Below are 18,374 nucleotides of genomic sequence, written 5' to 3' on the forward strand. Positions count from 1 at the left end.
GCAATAACCCAATGCATCACCAAGAGCTGCAAGGGAGACCCTTGGGCTCCAGAATTGTATTGCAATGTCTGGAGATGGAGATGCTCCCTGCAGCTGCAGGACTGGTGGGGGTTGGCAGAAGTGGAGGCTGGGACCCACAGGGCAGCCAGCAACACTTTCTGTGCTTAGGAGACATCAGAAGGAACCACACAGCAAATTTAGGCTTCATTCATTGCCCCAAACTGATTCCCTCCCCCTGGAGGCCTTTGCTAACTTGGTGCCTGGTCATGTTTGGAAGCTGAATTGCTCCAGTACAACACCAGGAAACTCTTCTTGGGAATGTCTTCCTGCTCACTGGCCCAGAGATGGGAACATGGCAAAGCAGAACAGGGGGGGGGGGGCTGGAAGGGCCAAAAACCTCAGCTTCTTCTCCCAGACACCAACTACTGCAGGGTCCTTCTCAGCTCTAAGCCCTCTTTATTTTCCAGCTTGTACTTCTGGGCGTGCTATTTTACCTCAGAAAAAGAGTCATGCCTTAAAACCTTGCTTCTCACTACTGTTAAGTGCCCTTACAGATGTCCATTGAAGGAGAAAGTGGGTACACATACCATACCTGAGCGTCCTGGGGGAGATGCTGAACTCAACACGGCATTACTGGGCTCAGCATCCCTGCCTGCCCCATTGATCTCTCAGGACAGCACAGCAAAGCTTTACCAAAGCACAGCTCTGCCGTGAGCAAACAAAACGCAACCAACGTTCAGCAAGACCCATGCAGTAAGTCAGACACTACAATGCAGAATTGAGCAGATTCCATTTAATGTCATGTGCATATATCCATACATTACTCATGTCAATGGTTTTGATGTGCGTGATGCCAGGTCTTGAAAAATCTACTTATTCATTTACATCTGGGAGCATCAAATTCTCTCGAGCAATCGCCTCGGGATGGATTTGCTGTTTTAAAATCAGCTTCCAACCGCACACTTGCAAAGACAATTGGTGTGAACTCAAGGCAAAGCATGCAGAGCTAATCCCTACAACTTGCAGATGGCTCTGCAAGTGCTGCTGCAAAAGGGCTTTTGCCAAGAAACGTGGAGTAGGAAGAAATCCTCTCCCTTCCAGGGAGAGATGTGAAGGGAACAGGCTCATCTTGCTCAGCATCCCAGGCAACAGCGAGGCAAAGCAGCAAGTAACACAGAAATGACTCGAGGAGGTTGAGAAAGAGGGCAGAGAAGTGAAGATAAACCACCACCAGCAGCAGCAGCCCTAACATAAAACAGAAGAAACCAAAAATGATACTGTCACCATCAAGTACTCACAGCAGTGGGGCATTTTGGGCAGCTCCTGGGGCTGCCAGGCCTGCCTGCCCTGCCACAGCTCTTTTGGGGTAGATTTTTCAAGCCCTGGGGATGGCTCCAAGGAGGGCTCGTCAGCTCCGCTCCCAGCTCCCGCATGGTCAGAATGTATTGCATAGTACTTAATTCAGATAAGGCACCGGTTTGCCAAAGGTGAACAGCAATTCAACAGCAATGCAGTTTCCATACAATCCAAATTTGATGGCCTACAGTGCAATTACATGTTAAAAAAAAATCAAAGGCAAAAGGTTGGGAAGATTAAACCCAGGTAAAATTTAAGTTTAATACTAAAAACATAAAAGGAAACTACATTTTTCAAAAGCCTTTTTATTTTCCTTCACCATTGTTGTTTTACAATACAAATATCACCTTGTGAATACACAAAAACCCTACAGAAGATAACTCTGCTTCACGTAAAATACAGAATGTATATATATCTATATATATATATTCATATATTTTTCTCTCTTCATTCTTTAAAAAAAACTATTTTGTTCTGCACATTGGCAAGTTTAGGATAGAATACTTCCCCAAACATACAGTATGTATGGAAGGAGTGAAACTTAATAGTTACATGCAGTTTCTGCACAAATATTTTAAAGAAATAGATTCTCTTTGTTGTTTTTCCAACAACAGCTCAACATGGGATGGAGAAACCATTTGTAGTTCACTCAGTGATCATTTGTAAAAGTCTTAAAAAACAGGAATTCATGGCTGTTTTCTTATTAAAACACAGCTACCAAGTAGACAATAAAGTGATTCATTTTAGTGTGACCTGCTCACAATGTGTGAACGAGATCTGACCCTTCTCATTTGGTTTATCCCTACCCATGGCAATTTCAACATCATAAGCAAATTTCCAGTTTAATTTAGCTATAAATGCAAAAATTAGTAGTTATACAGTATATATAATTCTGCTTTCATGGAATACTTTATTTTAAATAAAAACATTTAAGACTGCCTACCGACCATACAATCAAGACAAGAAAGGCACTAGAAACATAGACAAATCTCTCTCTCCCAAGAAGCATCTTCTTTACATTTTAACTCTCTATTCTCTGACACGTAAAAATCTGTTTTTAAATTGAATTTTCATACACATTTTGAAAAATAAAGTTAGGAAATACTTAGAAAATCACTTTACAACTCTTTTTTTTTTTCTTCTTTTTTTTTTTTTGCACTTTTTGACACAGTCACTGCAGATTCTACAAAACCAATGTTAGCAAACCTTCCTGTGTCTATCATCTCGTTTGTAGCGCGGTGCAACAGGTAGAAAGACTTCTGGATTTTACCCGAGGCAGGTATTCAGAAACCTTCACAGAGTCATTAGCTAGAAAATGGCTTACAGCCCAATCTTTGGGGCAAGAGATATGAAAAGTATGTTTTCCCAAGAAAATAATACGCATTATTCCCAGACGTGACTGGAAAGACCAGAACTTATGATATAAAAGCTTTCATTTATGCTGTCGCATCAATATACAAAGGAACATGGTGATGGGTAATGTAAATCCCAAATCTATTAACAAGAAATGTATAACAGTGCGTGGTAAGTTAAATTCTCTTTATTGTTGTCCAACGCAGATCCTTTGGAGAGAAAAAAAAGATCACAGTGCTTACCAGGTAACTGAATAGGTTAAGTCAAGGGAGCTGTTAAAAGAAAAGGGTTAGGGAGGGGCTGGGGTTCTTTTGTTGTTTTTTTATGGCATCTTCTTGCATGGAGTTTTAGCACTTGGGACAGGCCCTTTCCCCTCTGTCCGCCAACACGCTGTTATGTGTCATTCACCAGCCGGCTGTACTTCACCTGCCTGCCCCGGTGCAGCACCGGCCAGGGGAAGGGCCAGTGGTAGGAGCGAGGTACGATTCCTTGGACATTCTTTTCAAAGTACTGGAAAGGCTTGTACCACCAGACCCTTGCGAGGAGGTTGGTTTGGGAAGCTTCTTTTAGCACCTGCAGAAAGATAAGCAGAAAACAGAATTACAAGAGAGCACATCGCTTGCATAGCTTCACTCTTTGCCAATTACTACCATATATCAGTGGTATCAGCTGTAGTATGAACTCATTCCCTGCTATCATACCGGCTCTTTGTCAAACATAATTAACTGGAATTGAATGCAGCAGCTATGTAAAATACCCTCCCCATTTCGGGCAGAAAATATCTGGACACTGATCAGTTGTTACAGGCCTAAGAGAAGTCTAGGATAACTTCTCTTAACTCACTGCGTGCAAAAAGCATTACCTCTATGAGCTATGTTAGAGCACAATGAAAGCTACCAGTTGGCCCAAATTCAGAGGGATCTCAGAACCTGAGATCCTACAAGATCTAGAAGCCTACAGCAGCCTTCAGATATTTTGTGCAGTCCAGACACCAGACAAAACCAAGCAAGAATGACTCTTTGCTCCTTCCAGCATGAAAGGGGAGAGCAAAATGCTCCAGAGGGGCAGGCTCCTGCAGAAAGGCTTGGGGCAACATGTGGACATTCACCCCCTGATGCAATATAGCAGTCATGAGGATCCAAAGACTGGGAGAAACTCACTTGCTGGTTGGCCATTGTGTGATACCACCAGAAAAGTCTTGTAGTGATGTAGTAAGCCACCACCACGTCCACAGTGTAGTGGTCATGAGCAAGGAGGATGCAGAACATCCCAACCATGCTGAGTGTCCAGCAAAGCCAGTGATACCACCAGAGTCGCCGTGGGGAATCTGCAAAGAAGCACAAGCAGGAGGTTAAGGAGCACGCAGAGGTGGGCCACCAAAATGACCCAAGGGATGGAACACCTCTCCTAACAGGGCATGCTGAGAGCTGGGGCTTTGCAGCCTGGATGAAAGAAGGCTCTGGGGAGACCTGAGAGCATCCCGTCAGTATCTAAAAGGAAGCCATAAGAAAGAAGGGGACAGATTCTTTAGCAGGGTCTGTCTGACAGGACAAGGAGAAATGGTTTCAAGCTAACAGAGGGGAGATTTAAATTGGATATATGGAAGAAGTTTTTTACAATAAGGGCAATGAGGCACTGGCACAGGCTGCCTGGAGAGGCGGTGGCTGCCCTGTCCCTGGAGTCAGGGTCAGGCTGGACAGGATCTGAGCACCTGATAGAGCTGTAGGTGTCTCTGTTCATTGCAGAGGGACTGAGCTAAATGACCTTTAAGGGTTTCTTCTGACTCAAACGATCCTATGATTTCAAAACATCATCAGCACTCAGGACTATTGCTGTAAGTAGAAAAGGATGCAGACTGCAGTCCTGAGTAGGTGGAAGAGTTAAGATTAAGAGCAGGAATGCTGAGATGACAGAAGCATCACCATTCTGTCAGGGTGCAGCTTAACATCGTACTTAGAGGTAATCAGACACTTGAAAAATAGAAAGGTTATGAAACCTTTGAGAGACAGGCCAGATACATAAAAATCTAACATATCCTGGTCTGTAAAATTAACTGTTGTGTACTTCAATATTAATTCTACATAGCTGACAACCCATTCCTCCATTCTTTTCGCAGCTCTGGCACGCATCTCTCTAGACAAGGAGATGCAGTTAAAATACCATCCACGGGGCATGGTTCAATGAAGGTACAAAGTATATTCTAGACAAAACACTGGAAATAAAATGTATACTTCAGACATGCATGGGAAGGTGTTGTATTTTGTCTCCAAAGTCTTCTTTTTCAGTAAAATCCATGTCTTTGAAGTTTCATTTCTTTTATTTAATGGGAATGGGTGCACTTGTACTTACATGGTATTTACATGGTATTTACCAAGAATTTACATTCTTTGGTGAGCTGGGAATTTATACAGCAGGCGATTCCTGGTGAACATACTTACACTCTTTGATAAATAAGTACGTGAGAGTTAATATGACGGTGTGGCCGCTGTACAGATAGTCGCCGCACATGTTGTGGGATCCTGTGATGGACAATCCTCCGCCAGCTATCAGCTTCATTATCCTTCGCAGGTGAGATTCCCAGTCTCCAAAAAGCTGGTGGAAGAGCAAACTGCAAATGAACGGCGTCATAGCACTGCTAACCTTTCCAAATTTAAAGCACGCCATTAGTCAGCAACTTTGTCTTTCGCTTGTTTTCTCTTTTTACCTTGATATATTAGAATTTACTCAGTAATGTGTTAACGGTCAGAAGGGAACACAGAATACACTGGTTGGCCATTGCAGGCATCTTGTTCCTTTGCTTTAAAGTTCTTTCTTGCTTCAACAAGTGGAAATTGTACTTTTTGGACAGATCTACACAGAAACTTGATAGCAATTAAATATTTCCTGCTAGCAATTCCTCATAAGACATTAAAATGCTCCCAAAGCACACCCTATGATTGTAAGGAGTACAGTAATGAGATGCTATTTTTTCTCACCAGGGTACTTAAAGCTTTCAGGAAAGCTCAGCTAATCTTGCCTTTACTTGAGTAATGAGTCCTACTCACTGTAAATTTCCGGAGATGACAGATTTACTCAGGTTAGCTCATAAATATCCGTGTGGGGTTTTTTTATTTCATAATGGCTGACTGATCAAATACACTGTTGACTCTATACCCTCTACTTCTCTTTACAAAAGACTGACGTTCCTCATGAAGCCACACGTGGCTTGGCAAAGCTCTGTGCTGCCAAACAAACAATAAAGCATGTTTGTTGGCTTTACCTCCCCGAGGAACCCAAGTGTTTTAGCTCTGTTTGCACCACAGGTTTGTATGTTCCAGCAAAGCTCATTAAAACAGTGACAGCACGTGCCTCCAAGTTGAATCATGGGTTCGATTTATGGTTTTACTGCCTGTCATCTGCCTTATGGCTGTGCACACAACCATGTTGAACTCTGCATGACACAAATTACGGTTCTGTCCTTTCTCCTACTTAAGTTATAGCACAAACAACAGAGGCAAGGAGATGACAATCACTGTGAAACCACTGCTCACAGTTCTGTCAATAGCGGGATAAGGGGAAATATTACAATACGTAAAGTTAGTGACAAGTTTACCTTTGGAGAACACTTGAAATGCATGCCAGGTACGGGGAGTGTAGTTACATACATTGTAATACACCGATACAGGTATAGTGTGCCAACTATACAGAAAAATCTTCTGCTAATTATAGACCTAGAGGAAGAAAAAATAAAGAAAATACAGTAAGCAAAGGTAAGGAAAACACAAATTTTGGTCTTCTTGTTGCTTTTGAAACCTGGGACTTGTTCATCTATGTCAGCTTCCACCTAGGAATACTGACTTCCTTCACCAAGATTCCCACGCTTTGCGGGTCAGAAATACACAAACAACTCAACTAACGTTACCCATGAAGTTGATTACAGGAAATTTAAGGATTAGAATACAAATGCCTGAGCAGATTTAGTGCTGAAAACATTCCAAAGGATTTCATGCCCACACCCTTCCATTAGCTTAGAATGGTCACTAATTTTCTATTCAAGGCGGGGGATAAACTTACAATATTTTCATTAAAAGATGAAAAGGACTAAGTTAATTTCTGCTGACACGCACCTCTTAGTAATTACAAAGGAATGCTGTAAAAGGAATAGCTTGTATGACCCAAATGAATGAGAACATTTATTTCCTGAGCAGCATGAAGAGAGAAAGCAGATCACAGCAGCAACAGAACATCCAAAATACCAACTGAGAGCCTCATCAGCTGCAGAATGGGGTGTTTTCACAGAAGGGCACTCTCCAGGCAAGCAGTCACAGTTGCAACGAGATTCATTCATTGAGGTCTGCCAGAAAATTGCTCCATTTTGGGGTAATGAAGGGATGTTCCATAAACACGGTGAGAGCGGGGCACAGAGAGTTGTAAGTCTGACTGAGAAGCAACAGCCAGCCCCAAACCAGGCCTGCTGAGTTTTACTGCTACATACCACCACAAGAAAAAAGCTTCCAGCAGATCCATCAGGATAGAAGCAAACTGCACACGAGCTCACACAGCCTTGCATGAAAAAAAAAAAAATCACCAGTAGCTTTACATAACAGAGACCAGACCCAGCAGCTCAAGACTTTAACCACTGCTGTATCCTGCTGGCTATGGACCCTTTGGGTTTCGGTTAACTCTAAACCACCGTTATCTAGAGTTGAGGTTACGTGGGGAATACAAGGGTTACAATACGAGTGCAAGTCCTCATATTCATGTTTTCCTATTCTGAAGCTTTCACTTTGTAAGATGCAATAATAATTTTTCTACGAAGTTGAGCTCTTTCACAGTCCAACATTTGTCATCTTTTCCTTTTTAATAGCTTTTGGCAGAGTTATTAAACTGAAGTGCTCTGCTCTCAGAAGAGTTCAACTTTGCAGCTCCAGATCAATAAGAACTTGAGCATCTTAATTTATCAGAAAAGCTTCAAATACTCCAGTGCAAGTGCATTTTGCACTTGAGTGCTCACTAAGTGCTCGCAGCTGCTGAAACGGGGTATTTCAGGATTTTTCCTCGTCCCAGTGCAGACAAGGACGCAGCAGGGAGTTAAGAAGCACAATGTATTAGTGCAGCTGCATGGACTGAATTGCAGAATCAGATCCACCAAAGTGGGGAAATTCCTTGCACTGAAGGTACCACCCCACCAGGGCAGTGGTTTTCCTCTGTGCCTCCTATGAGGAAATTCTCTCTTAGGAAGGCAATCCATTACAAATCTCACATCTTTTATAACCATACTCAAGCTTGCTTCTCTTTACACCCTTATATATAGACAGAGTAGGGTTGGGGATTAAAAACAGCAGCACATTTGAAAGACCAAAGAAGCAGCAGTGTTTTACTGAGCAATGAATGCTTTTGTTAATGTTACCCATGAATCTACTTAGTTTAAAGTAGATTTAGTGTGCTTTAGCTTAGGAAAGTCTGCATCAAAGTGCTCTGAACTACAGTATTAAAGAAAAAAACAATCCCAAAGGCCTCACATTTCCCCCTTTCAACAAGGTTTGGCCTATGTGTGTGTGAGCCAGCTAACAAGTACACTCTAAGCTTATTACTGGCAAAGACTACTACAACCATCCTCCACACTCCTGCTCTATGGTGAAACCAACCTAACCCCCTTACCAAAACTACCGGGGCAGGATTCTGTGAAGATATGCAAAGAAAGAAGGCACTTATCTTCCTGTAACACACCTTTCCCTGACACCGCTGATGCTGTTCCCTTCTGCTCCCTAGTGACATGCCAGGCCTCTCAGACCTTGACAGCTCTCTTCTATGTACACAAGAAGAAAGGCCTCTAATGTGTTACATGACCAGTACTCACACTGACTGGCACAGAACAGCTGCTCCAGGACTGATATTGAAAATGGAAATCCCTGTTACACTATGACATCGTCCCCTTATAGCCAAAGCAGAAGAACACATAAAGCAAAAGGAAGGAAAACTCTCCACATCCATCAAGGACGCCAAAATACTTTGCTATTACTTCAGCTCACCTCATTGCTTTGAAATCTCTAAGCACCTCATGGATTCTGCTGCTCTTAATCCATCACAATGTGCTTGAACACTGCCCAATTAACGCAACACACCTTTGAAAGCAATCCCCCATGGCCTTCTCTAGGTGCTTCCCTTGGTTTTGAACATTTCTGCTCTGGAACACCAAGTTTAAGGTTCCCCTTTTCATCATAGGGCCACAGCAGCAAGAAGAGCTCAGTATTGCATCTACCACCACGGGAGCCTGATACAGAAGCTTACACAGCAAGAGACCGTGTCAGGACAGATACACACAAAAAAGCAATTACACAGTTTCTAAGCATCCTACCACACTACAATAAGAACAGACTAAATTACACTCCACGGGCACATCAGCACAAGCATGTACATCAGACCACTCATGCTAAGGCAGTCCAAAGTATGGCACTGCAAAGAAACTGAATTAAGCATCCACTTGCACCATAACTTTGTAAAGGATGAGAGGTAGGTGACTTGCACTGGCAAGCAATCTTACTGTTGCAATTCTGAGCAGGTATGAGCAAGTACCCAGACAACCTTGCAAATTCGCTGTGTATCTGCACTTCTGCATATTTTATGATAAGCTTTCAACATACTCTGTTTGTGACATTACCTGTACTACCTAATGCCAAGCAGAAAATGCCCTTTAGAAGTTTTAATGCAGCACTGCTTCAGTTCACATCACTGCTTGCTGTTTAGTGCCTGTCGAGGCAGCCTGCTGATGAGGCCTTCTACCTCCAGCTACAGGAGGCATTGCAATTGCAAGCGCTCATCCTGCTGGGGGACTTCAACCACCCAGACATCTGCTGGAAAAGTAGCATGGCAAGCTGTAGGCAATCCAGGAGGCTCCTAGAATGCATTGAGAATACCTTCCTCAGTAAAGTAATATGTGGCCCCACCAGGGGGGGATGCAATACTGAACGTGCTCACCAATTCTAATGACCTGGTTGGTGACACTGGAATTGGAAGCTAACTGGGCTGCAGTGACTGCACTCAGGTGGAGTTCATGGTCCTGAGGGATATGAGACAGGTAAAGAGTGAAATCAGGAGGCTAGATTTTATGAGAGTTAACTTGTAGCTCCTCAGAGAGTTAGTCAACAAAACACCCTAGGAAACTGTCCCATGGGTAAAGGTGTGGAGCAGAGCTGGCAGATCTTTAAGGAAGCTTTCCTCAGTGCACAAGAGCTCTCCATCCCCAGGTGTAGCAAGTCAAGAAAGGAAGGCAAGGAACCTGCTGGTCAAACTGAAGAGCAAGAAGAAAATGCACAAGCAGTGGAAGCAGGGACAGATACCATAGGAAGAGTACAAGGAAGCTGCTGGGATGTGTAGGGATGGGGTCAGGAAGCCAAGGCCCAGCTTGAACCGAGCATGGCATCTATGTCAGTTTGGGATACCAAAACCAGAAAGACCACAAGAAACTTCATTTTCACTTGGACTGTACTTGACCTCCAAATCCACCACAAATACGCCCTAGCACCCGGTTTCCAAAAGGTTTTACTTACTTGTATTTTAACAGCAGCCACTGAACAAACCACAGTCCTACAAGGATCATGCCGTTAATTTCACAAATAGAAAAGGCCCATTGCACCCGATCAAAACGATCAAAAAATGCATCTGGTAGGGGAGGCTGCACCTCCTTGGGAGGCACTCGTTCGTGAACAACTGAAATAGTCACTGTGGTAAAGACGAAACAAAAAAGTGCATAAATAAAAGCCAGGAAAGTCTTCCCCCATTCCATGGGATACTGCAAGCGCTCTGGCTCTGGCATGGGGATCTTTATCATCTCCTTCTTATAACCATTTGGCACTCCGTTCAGCTTTGTTTTACTGCTAAAGCCATTTTCATGTGCGGTGTTGTTAATGCTGACACGGACGTGCCCGTTGACATGCCCATTTTTGTGAGCCTCTATGTGATGAGCCATTTTCAAAGTCTCGATCATGTGCAATAGCTGCTGGCCGCTGTCGGATGACACTCGGGAGAGAGGCGTCTTCTTGAAATCCTCCTCCGTCAGGTTGATCAAATCCTGCCCGGTGAAGCTTTTCAATGGCTCACAATACTCCGGCACAGCATTTTCCATTAGCCAATTTGTCACCTCCTCCGGTGACCACAACACCACTTCTTTCATCCTGCCAGGCAGCCAGGGCACAGTCTTACATCGATTTTAAAGTGGGCAGCAGTCACTGCGGCTCCAGCGCATCAGAAGGCTCCTCCTTGGCTTCATCTTGTCCGAGGAAGCAGTTTGGCAGGAGACAAGTCCCTGTCTCGAACCATTTGAGGTGAGCACCCGGGTGCTGTGGCAAGCGTAGCAAATGGTTCACTTCATATTCGTGTTGGCATTCTTCTTCCTGGGGAGGGGAAAAAAAAAAGTTACTTAGCATTTACCAAAAGTTTGCAATTCCTGTTCAAAGACAAAACTACCGCCAAAGAGTAAACAGACTCTGCCTTGGAAACAGAGATTGATTCAAGTGCCAGCCTTGCACGCACAAGCCCTATCCTCTGTGAGCTTGTTGCCACTTATTCCAGAGCCTTAACAATTTCTATGACAAACAATGCTTCATAGATGATTTTAGGACTTATTTTGCTCTGACACGTGAGATACAGCTTTTAATCTCTTTCTCTGTGGAATCACCTAGGTTTGATGCTTGATAAAAGACGAAGCTTTGGATGAAGGCTCACAGCACTCTGGGTACACCACCTCTATTTGGTGTGCGTGCCAAGCATGTGCATGCACTAAAATACACTAAGCTAACAGAGATAAATGTTCTCCCTCGCAACTACCCTCACTATTTAATTCACAGGAAGAAAGGATACAGCTCTATTTTCTTTCTTCCTTTTTGCAGCGGGATCACATGTACTGAGAAAAGCTTTTAGACACAGATCGCTTCATTATTCAAGTGGTGTTTAGCAAATCAGTGTTTAGTTACAGAGCTCCGAACATGGAAAAACAGGAGTGATTGAATTATGCATGTTAACCCACATTACACACCCCGAGCAGGCTCTCACTGGAGGATAGCTTGGCTTGATACCATCCCATACTGTGCTGTACTCACTGTGCTGCATTACCAGAAGGCATCTGAGCTCCTGGGTCCCACACTGGCTGCAGCATGAAGCTTGGCCATGAACCTGCACCCTCACACTGTGCCATGCTACCATCCATTTTGATGCCCATGATATTCCCATCTCAGGTGATATGCCACCAAAGAGTTCCACCAGCTGCCTCTGCGAGCTTTGCTTTACAAATTCAGCATGGATTTGGGGCTGTCAGAGCACTCGGCACACACCATGAGGTGAGGTAGTATTAAGGCTTTGCACTTGCATAAGCTGAAGAGAAATGCAGGGCAACAAAAATGCTTTCTCCATCTGCATCATAACCTGCTTCACTAAGGAGCCGGTTTCTGATAATGAACTATAAATACAGATGTGATTAGCGTAATGATACCGATTGCACCACCACAATGACAACACAGGACAAAAACTGGTATCTCAAAAGACCCGTCACGAGACTGAGAGATGAAGCAACTTTGGCAAGTCTCCCAGCTCCCACCTCCTCGTGTTTATACAACCTTTCCTCTATATTCACAGCAAATATTAAAGGAACTTACAGCTCCTCTTCCAATTGCAAAACAGAGAGCGCTGGGAAGCGAAGCTCTTCCCCCTACCACTTCGATCCCACCACAGAGAGGTTGGAATACCAAAACCACAGTTACACCAGGAGGTTCAACAAGCACCAGGAAACCTCCCAGGTTTCTCACTGGGAGATGCAATTGAGCACAACAAGCAAATCGGAGAGCAACTAGCTCTTTGATTAAAGGACAAGAGCTGCCTGCTGCCTTCAGCTCCGCTCTCAGCCTGCTGGCCAAGGTACAGGAGCCTGCAATTTTCTGCCCACAGGTCTGCTTGGAGGACAACTAAGGACCCACGCTACATGTCATGACCTTATTTTCATTTCAGAAGTATTAACAGAAGGGATGCGGCTGTGAAAGTAAAATCTAGACCAGTGATCCCTAATGCCTTCCTCATGCTTGCACAGTGCTTTTATTCTCTAAGCAAGGACCTTTGCTGCCAAGGCAACAGTCACTATAGAAATCAGCTAAAAAACCAGCCATCTCAGAAACCTCAACCAGCTCCACACAGCCAAAGAGATTCACAAATCCTTTCCCATGCAGTAGGTGCATTTTAGTTGCAAACTCTGTGTCATTTGTCAGCACCCCCAAAAAGCTGAGATGATCAAGCCATTAGCAAAAGTATTGCTAAAACAAGCAATGCCTGGAGACATACACGGTTTAAGGATGCTTTCTCTGTTGAAAATTAACATACACTGACATACCCACTGATGATGACTGCACACACAAGCAGGAAAAAAGCAAGTGCTGTAACAACTGAAGTTTTAATGCTCCAGCAAAGCAACCCAGCAGCCAAGTCCAAACACTCACCAGCCAGCTGAAGTTACACGGACACTAAATGTAGTTGGGAGGAAGCTCTCGTCCTGCAGTTTTACAGCACAAAACAAACTGCTTGTAACAGCAGCATGTGAGTCACAGTAGTAGTCACCTCCTCTACAGGAATTTGGTCATCACTCACAATAATGCTCCCACATCTCCCCAGCTGGATGTCCTGCAACTACAAAGTGCCTCTGCCTATCTCACTAACATGAGCTCTCAAGCAATGCACTGAACCAGCTCCCTCTCTGCAGGACACTGTTGCTTCCAAACCAGAAACCGCCCCTTGCACAATACTGCACTGCCAGCAAGCAAGAGATTGCTGGCATTTTAAAACATGAAGTGATACTGGCTTTGTGCCGTAAAGACAAATATTTGCAACTAGAAGCTAACTGGAAATATAAAACAGAGGCATGGACGAGTGGACAAGTTTCACAGAGCTGAGATAGGTTTCCAAGGTCAGCCCCAGACAGAAAACATCCTACAGACGTGAAGTTAGAGCAAGAATTACTACCAAGACAAAACAGGTCTTCAATCAAACTGCAAAGAAACTCCCACATACTCTCAATATCTGCTCACACAGTTTTAGAGAGAAAAAATTACCTGCATGCTACATAAACCCCCAAGCAGCCTGTTTTTGCTTTAGTTATTCTACAGGAAGGAAATAAGCCTACCCTCGTTTATAGGAGCAAAGCAATGTAAAATCCACTAGCAGGCAGGGATCTCAGCAGTACAGCACTGACTCAATGTCAGAGCTCAGCAGCAAGGATTTCAAACTGAAAGTATTTGCACTGAACCTGAATCAAGAAACAAGTTTCAGAGAGGAAGCACTGCTGGGGGGTATCCTTAAAGCTGTTGCAAAAATACATAACCTATATGGCATAAGTGTGTATTCTTGGCTTCTTTGTAGGCCTAAATGTGTTTTCTCAACTTTATTCCTCACCCTTTCTGCAGCTCTGAAGTAGTGATGGAAACCAGCAAACACTTGGAGAAGGCTTCAGCTGACCAGCAAGCTCGTTATCTGGCCAGTTGCTAAGCAGGCCTTTTGTTCTGACACTACGAAAATCCTGCTTTTAGTGATCGAGGGGTGGACAGGATGGGGTGGGGAGAGTAGCTGCTGGCTTTGCTTTAACTTTTGAAGAATTATTTCAGCCCCAAAAGACTCATCGTGCACCACGGGACCAGAAGAGCAGCCAGCATTTGTAGGAACAGCTAAGGGCTTTCCACCTATTGCAAGGATGGTCCAAGCATATCTGTCATTTTGTACTGCATGCTGCAGCACTGACATCCAAGTTCTTCAGTATTGCAACGCCTGCAGCAGGAATGGGATAGATATTAGTGTTTTTTGAACGGCTGCAATTGGAAACCAGTCTTCTGATCCCCCTACACACATGCTTTTAATTCTGTACAAAACAAAGATGCAAACAACAACCCACCTTCCCCCAGAGGCAATTTTCAACGGGAGAAAAAAATATCTAAATTCAACTTCTAAGAACTCCGTTTTGCAATTCTACCAGCTTACCTCACATATGGGTTAATCTGCTTTGACACTGGGATCTTTAATTCTTCAGCAAAGACTTCTAGAGCAGTACCAAAGCTGTCCAACAGCGCCCATCACTTCTGCACTAAGAAGAAAGCCCCCACAGACCCCATTCAAACCTGGCACGTGTGCTCTCTGGAGAGAAGCAGCCTGCACTCGGGAAGCTCCAAGGGCTGGCTGTTGTCTACATCACAGCTAAACCACATCCGTGCTGCACATTGGGATCTGGGTCAGGCAGAGGTAGGGCAGAGCTAGAAATAGAGCCCATGTCCTCGTGCAACCTTGGAGCTAACGGCAGTACTAAAATGCACATAGTGATACCTCCCTGCCTCTTGAAACTGTACAAACCTCCTTATGTCTGTATGGAAACAACAAGAGACCTCAAAGGGAAAAAGGATGACACCAAAAAAAGGCAGAAAAAGCATCATTTTCCCCCCAAGGCACAGAAATGGGGAAAGCACGGGATAGAGCAAGAGGATGGAAATAACAAGGTAAGAAGGAAGAGATGCAAAAGGCTTATCAAGTGTTCCATATTTTGGCTTGGTTAACCAAGTTGAAGTGGTTGAGAAAAAGAAGGAAAAGAAACCAATAAACACCACACATTTATCAAAAGAGAAAGGGAAGTTTTGCCCAGGGAAGCTGAGAATAATCTTGTGACCAATGGTAATGGAGCTCTACAATGCCAATGCCAGCACACTGTAAAACAGTCATGCAGACTAGGAAAATGAAAACCAGCAGAAAGTACAGCGAAAATAGAGCTCGCACTGAAGGCCTAAATCAGTTAATTGCCATATTTCTTAATATTTGGTCTTGTTCCTGGACTTGAACATGCATCCAGACCACAACAGCTGCTTCCTCCTGACGGCCTTTCCTTGAGCTCCAGCTAATGCAAAAAAAAATTGGGTTTGTGTGCCTAGAAAACTCAACCTAAAACATGCTTTCATTTCTCACTAGAGGTATAAATATTTTATTGCAATACATCACTTTTGAAGTCTGCCCAGCAGAACCAGATCAAAAAGCCTCCAAAGCCAAAGAGTCGAAATATAAGAAAACAAAATTCAGCATCATTTCTGGTGTAGTTATCCCTAGCCTGATTTTTGAACCTACATTCCTTCTTTATCCAGCAGTAAAACGTTCAGGGTTGCCTACATCGAACACAGAGATATGGAAAGCATATTGTATGCAGAAGGAGATGAAGATTGCTCTTGTGCAGCTGGTCCGGATCAACCAGAAACCTGGAAAGCCTAGGAAAAAAAATGGCATTTTAGACTGCCAGCGAGTTAATGATATTCAATCCTATTGATGGGAACTTGCCTTACCAGAGCCAGACCTACTGAAAATTCAGACAAACTGCCCTGGCATCTTCCTTTTGTGGTTAATGCTAGAGACTATCTTGCAGTTCCCTTGCCAGACTTCAGCTGCATTCCTTCTCCTCTTCACTGCCAGCCACACTGATGCCAAATCTCCTGTCTGCAGTGGAGATCTGCCACTATCTGCCTTCAGCTTAATGGCAAAAACACTTTCACGTCCATTCAGCAGCATCCAGCGCAGCTGGAGATGCATCCTTTCTCCACCCCAGTGGGGCCATGCACCACCTCTTCTTAAAAAGCAAGGAGTACCAGAGAAGGAGAGCAGAGCAGCTCTGTTTCCCACTCGATGGGTTTTTATTCTTTCCTCTTGCCTTTACAGAGATGACTTCAGGATAGTTGCAATCCCTCCCACTGGTTATAATACCAAGACATGGGCAACTCTACTCTGATCTTCCTGCCAGCAACAATTCAGCATGGAACCCACAGAACAGACACACACAACCTTCCTCCTGAAGATGTCCTGCATTCCTAACACTTTTCATTGCTGGATATTAGCAAAGCACAAACAGTGCTTACAAACACACCTGCTTCCATAGAACCAGTGATAGTAACTCCATGTCACCAGGTGTCGGTGGCCAAGACCATTGGCAGGATTACCTGAAAGCTTTGAGGTAAGTTCAAAGTCTACAAAACACTCGATCTTCCAATATTCATCTCAGCTTATTTTCAATGCTGTGATCAACTCTGCTCACCAATAAAGAACAGATGAGAGATAAGATAACAAGCTTGCATCTTGTTTCTGACTGCTCTGGAAATCACGAACATTTCACTATTAAGGAAAGCAAGGCATTAACACCAGTGAGGTGCTGCTCAAAAATAACCAAAGTCTGACCTGCCTGTCCCAGCCACATCGCTGTTGCTCTTTTGACCAACACTAAGTTCAGCCAGTCCTGCTCCACGGTGCTGCTCCTTGATCTGTGCTCTGGCAAGCATCCCATAACTAGATCCAGTGAGCGAAAAGAACATTTTTAAGACCTTGCAAAGCTGATAAAATATGACATTTTAAAAGGAGGTCATAAAAAAATAATCTTCCATGTAGAAAGACTGTGGAAATTGACAAGCAGTCCCTCATGCAAGCCATGCAGACTTTCAAAGCGCTGCTTGGACTGCTAAGGAAAAAACTGCACTGTTTTAAAAGAGATAAGATCAGGTGCTATCTAATCTTCAAACCAAAACATATCAAACAGTCACTGTAATGTGCATCTGGGGTTTGCTTGGGCTTCTTTTGCTTTGGTGGTTTCCATGGTGGTGAGGGTGGGGCTGCACATGCAAAAGCTGCAAAGAACAGAAAGGCACGTGAAATTTGCTTTTGAAAGCAAGTGTGTTGTATTGTTATCTGTCCTCAGGCACTCCAAAGCCTCCACTGACTCTGAATATACCTATGTTCACAAATATTTCATGTGGGCACGGGGATGAAAGTACCGCAGCATAAATCCCAATGAAATATGCAGCTCACCCCAAGTTGCAGCACAATAGAAGTAAAAAAAACCCAACCTATTATAGTTTTTACTTCATGTCATCAGTGAAATAATGCAGGGACTTGATTTGATTCAGAGAAAAAAAACGGTGCTGGTCTGACTCACTCTTGATCAGCTGAATTATCAAAGCCTGGCAGCATCTGAAGGGCAGCACTGAGGGTAACCCTGCCCACAGCTGCAAGACGGCACCCCTGGGCTCACAGCTCAACACATTGCTCACTGTAGGCACCTTACAGCACGGCCCAGTAGTAAAACAGCATCTTCCATCAAGTACAGGCAAACCAAGATGATTTTGCATTCCCATCTGCCTCGCTGGGATTTCTCGGCCTGCCCAGCGGGCACAATGGATCCGCAGGAGATGGGCAGTGCAGAGCAGAGCTGGAGGCTCTCCTCATTTTCTGGATGAGTAACAAGGAGGGATGGATGTCTACAAAGTGTCAGGAGATCCTGGGAAAGAGCAGCATGAGCAGCAGGAAGGACAGGATATATAAACAGCACCAGGACAAAACCAGGAAACTTAATTCACAACTTCACTAAAAGCCATTTTTTGCTAAGTAACCAATTTCCTTGCACTCTCTGTTAAATAAAATATGAAGGGCAGGCAGGGACGTAAAATATACATGCATGCACTTACATAAGCAGTAGGTCCTGGTACTGTAGGTGCTGCACAAACTGTTGGTGACAATGGGATGCATGTCCCCTGATGGAGGACACAGACCTCAGGGTCAGTCAGTAAGCAAGGAAGTTTCATACCAGCAACTGCTGCATCCCGATTCATCCTGGTGATCCACATTGAAACAGACACTAAATT

The 18,374-nt window shown here is 44.0% G+C and overlaps 1 protein-coding gene across 9 annotated transcripts in view; it reads right to left on the reverse strand.

Moving 5' to 3' along the window:
- Positions 1-781: 781 nt before the first annotated feature.
- The window catches only part of SGMS1 (sphingomyelin synthase 1), a 40,657-nt gene continuing 23,064 nt past the window's right edge, over positions 782-18,374 (reverse strand). For 5 of the 9 annotated variants that reach the window (XM_015866157.2, XM_015866155.2, XM_015866164.2 and 2 more), the window contains 5 exons: positions 10,239-11,081; positions 6,302-6,419; positions 5,148-5,301; positions 3,870-4,036; positions 782-3,282 (listed from right to left, as the gene is read on the reverse strand). In XM_015866157.2, coding sequence (XP_015721643.1) covers positions 3,103-3,282; positions 3,870-4,036; positions 5,148-5,301; positions 6,302-6,419; positions 10,239-10,861 — 1,242 coding nt within the window. In that variant the 5' untranslated portion in view covers positions 10,862-11,081 and the 3' untranslated portion in view covers positions 782-3,102. Of the gene's footprint in view, positions 3,283-3,869; positions 4,037-5,147; positions 5,302-6,301; positions 6,420-10,238; positions 11,082-13,169; positions 13,446-13,849; positions 13,987-14,118; positions 14,399-18,374 lie in introns of those variants that run through there. The other 4 variants (XM_015866159.2, XM_015866160.2, XM_015866161.2 and 1 more) reach the window with 4 other exon arrangements.

This window comes from Coturnix japonica, chromosome 6 (assembly GCF_001577835.2).
Source record: "Coturnix japonica isolate 7356 chromosome 6, Coturnix japonica 2.1, whole genome shotgun sequence".
In the NCBI taxonomy this organism is placed as follows: domain Eukaryota; kingdom Metazoa; phylum Chordata; class Aves; order Galliformes; family Phasianidae; genus Coturnix; species Coturnix japonica.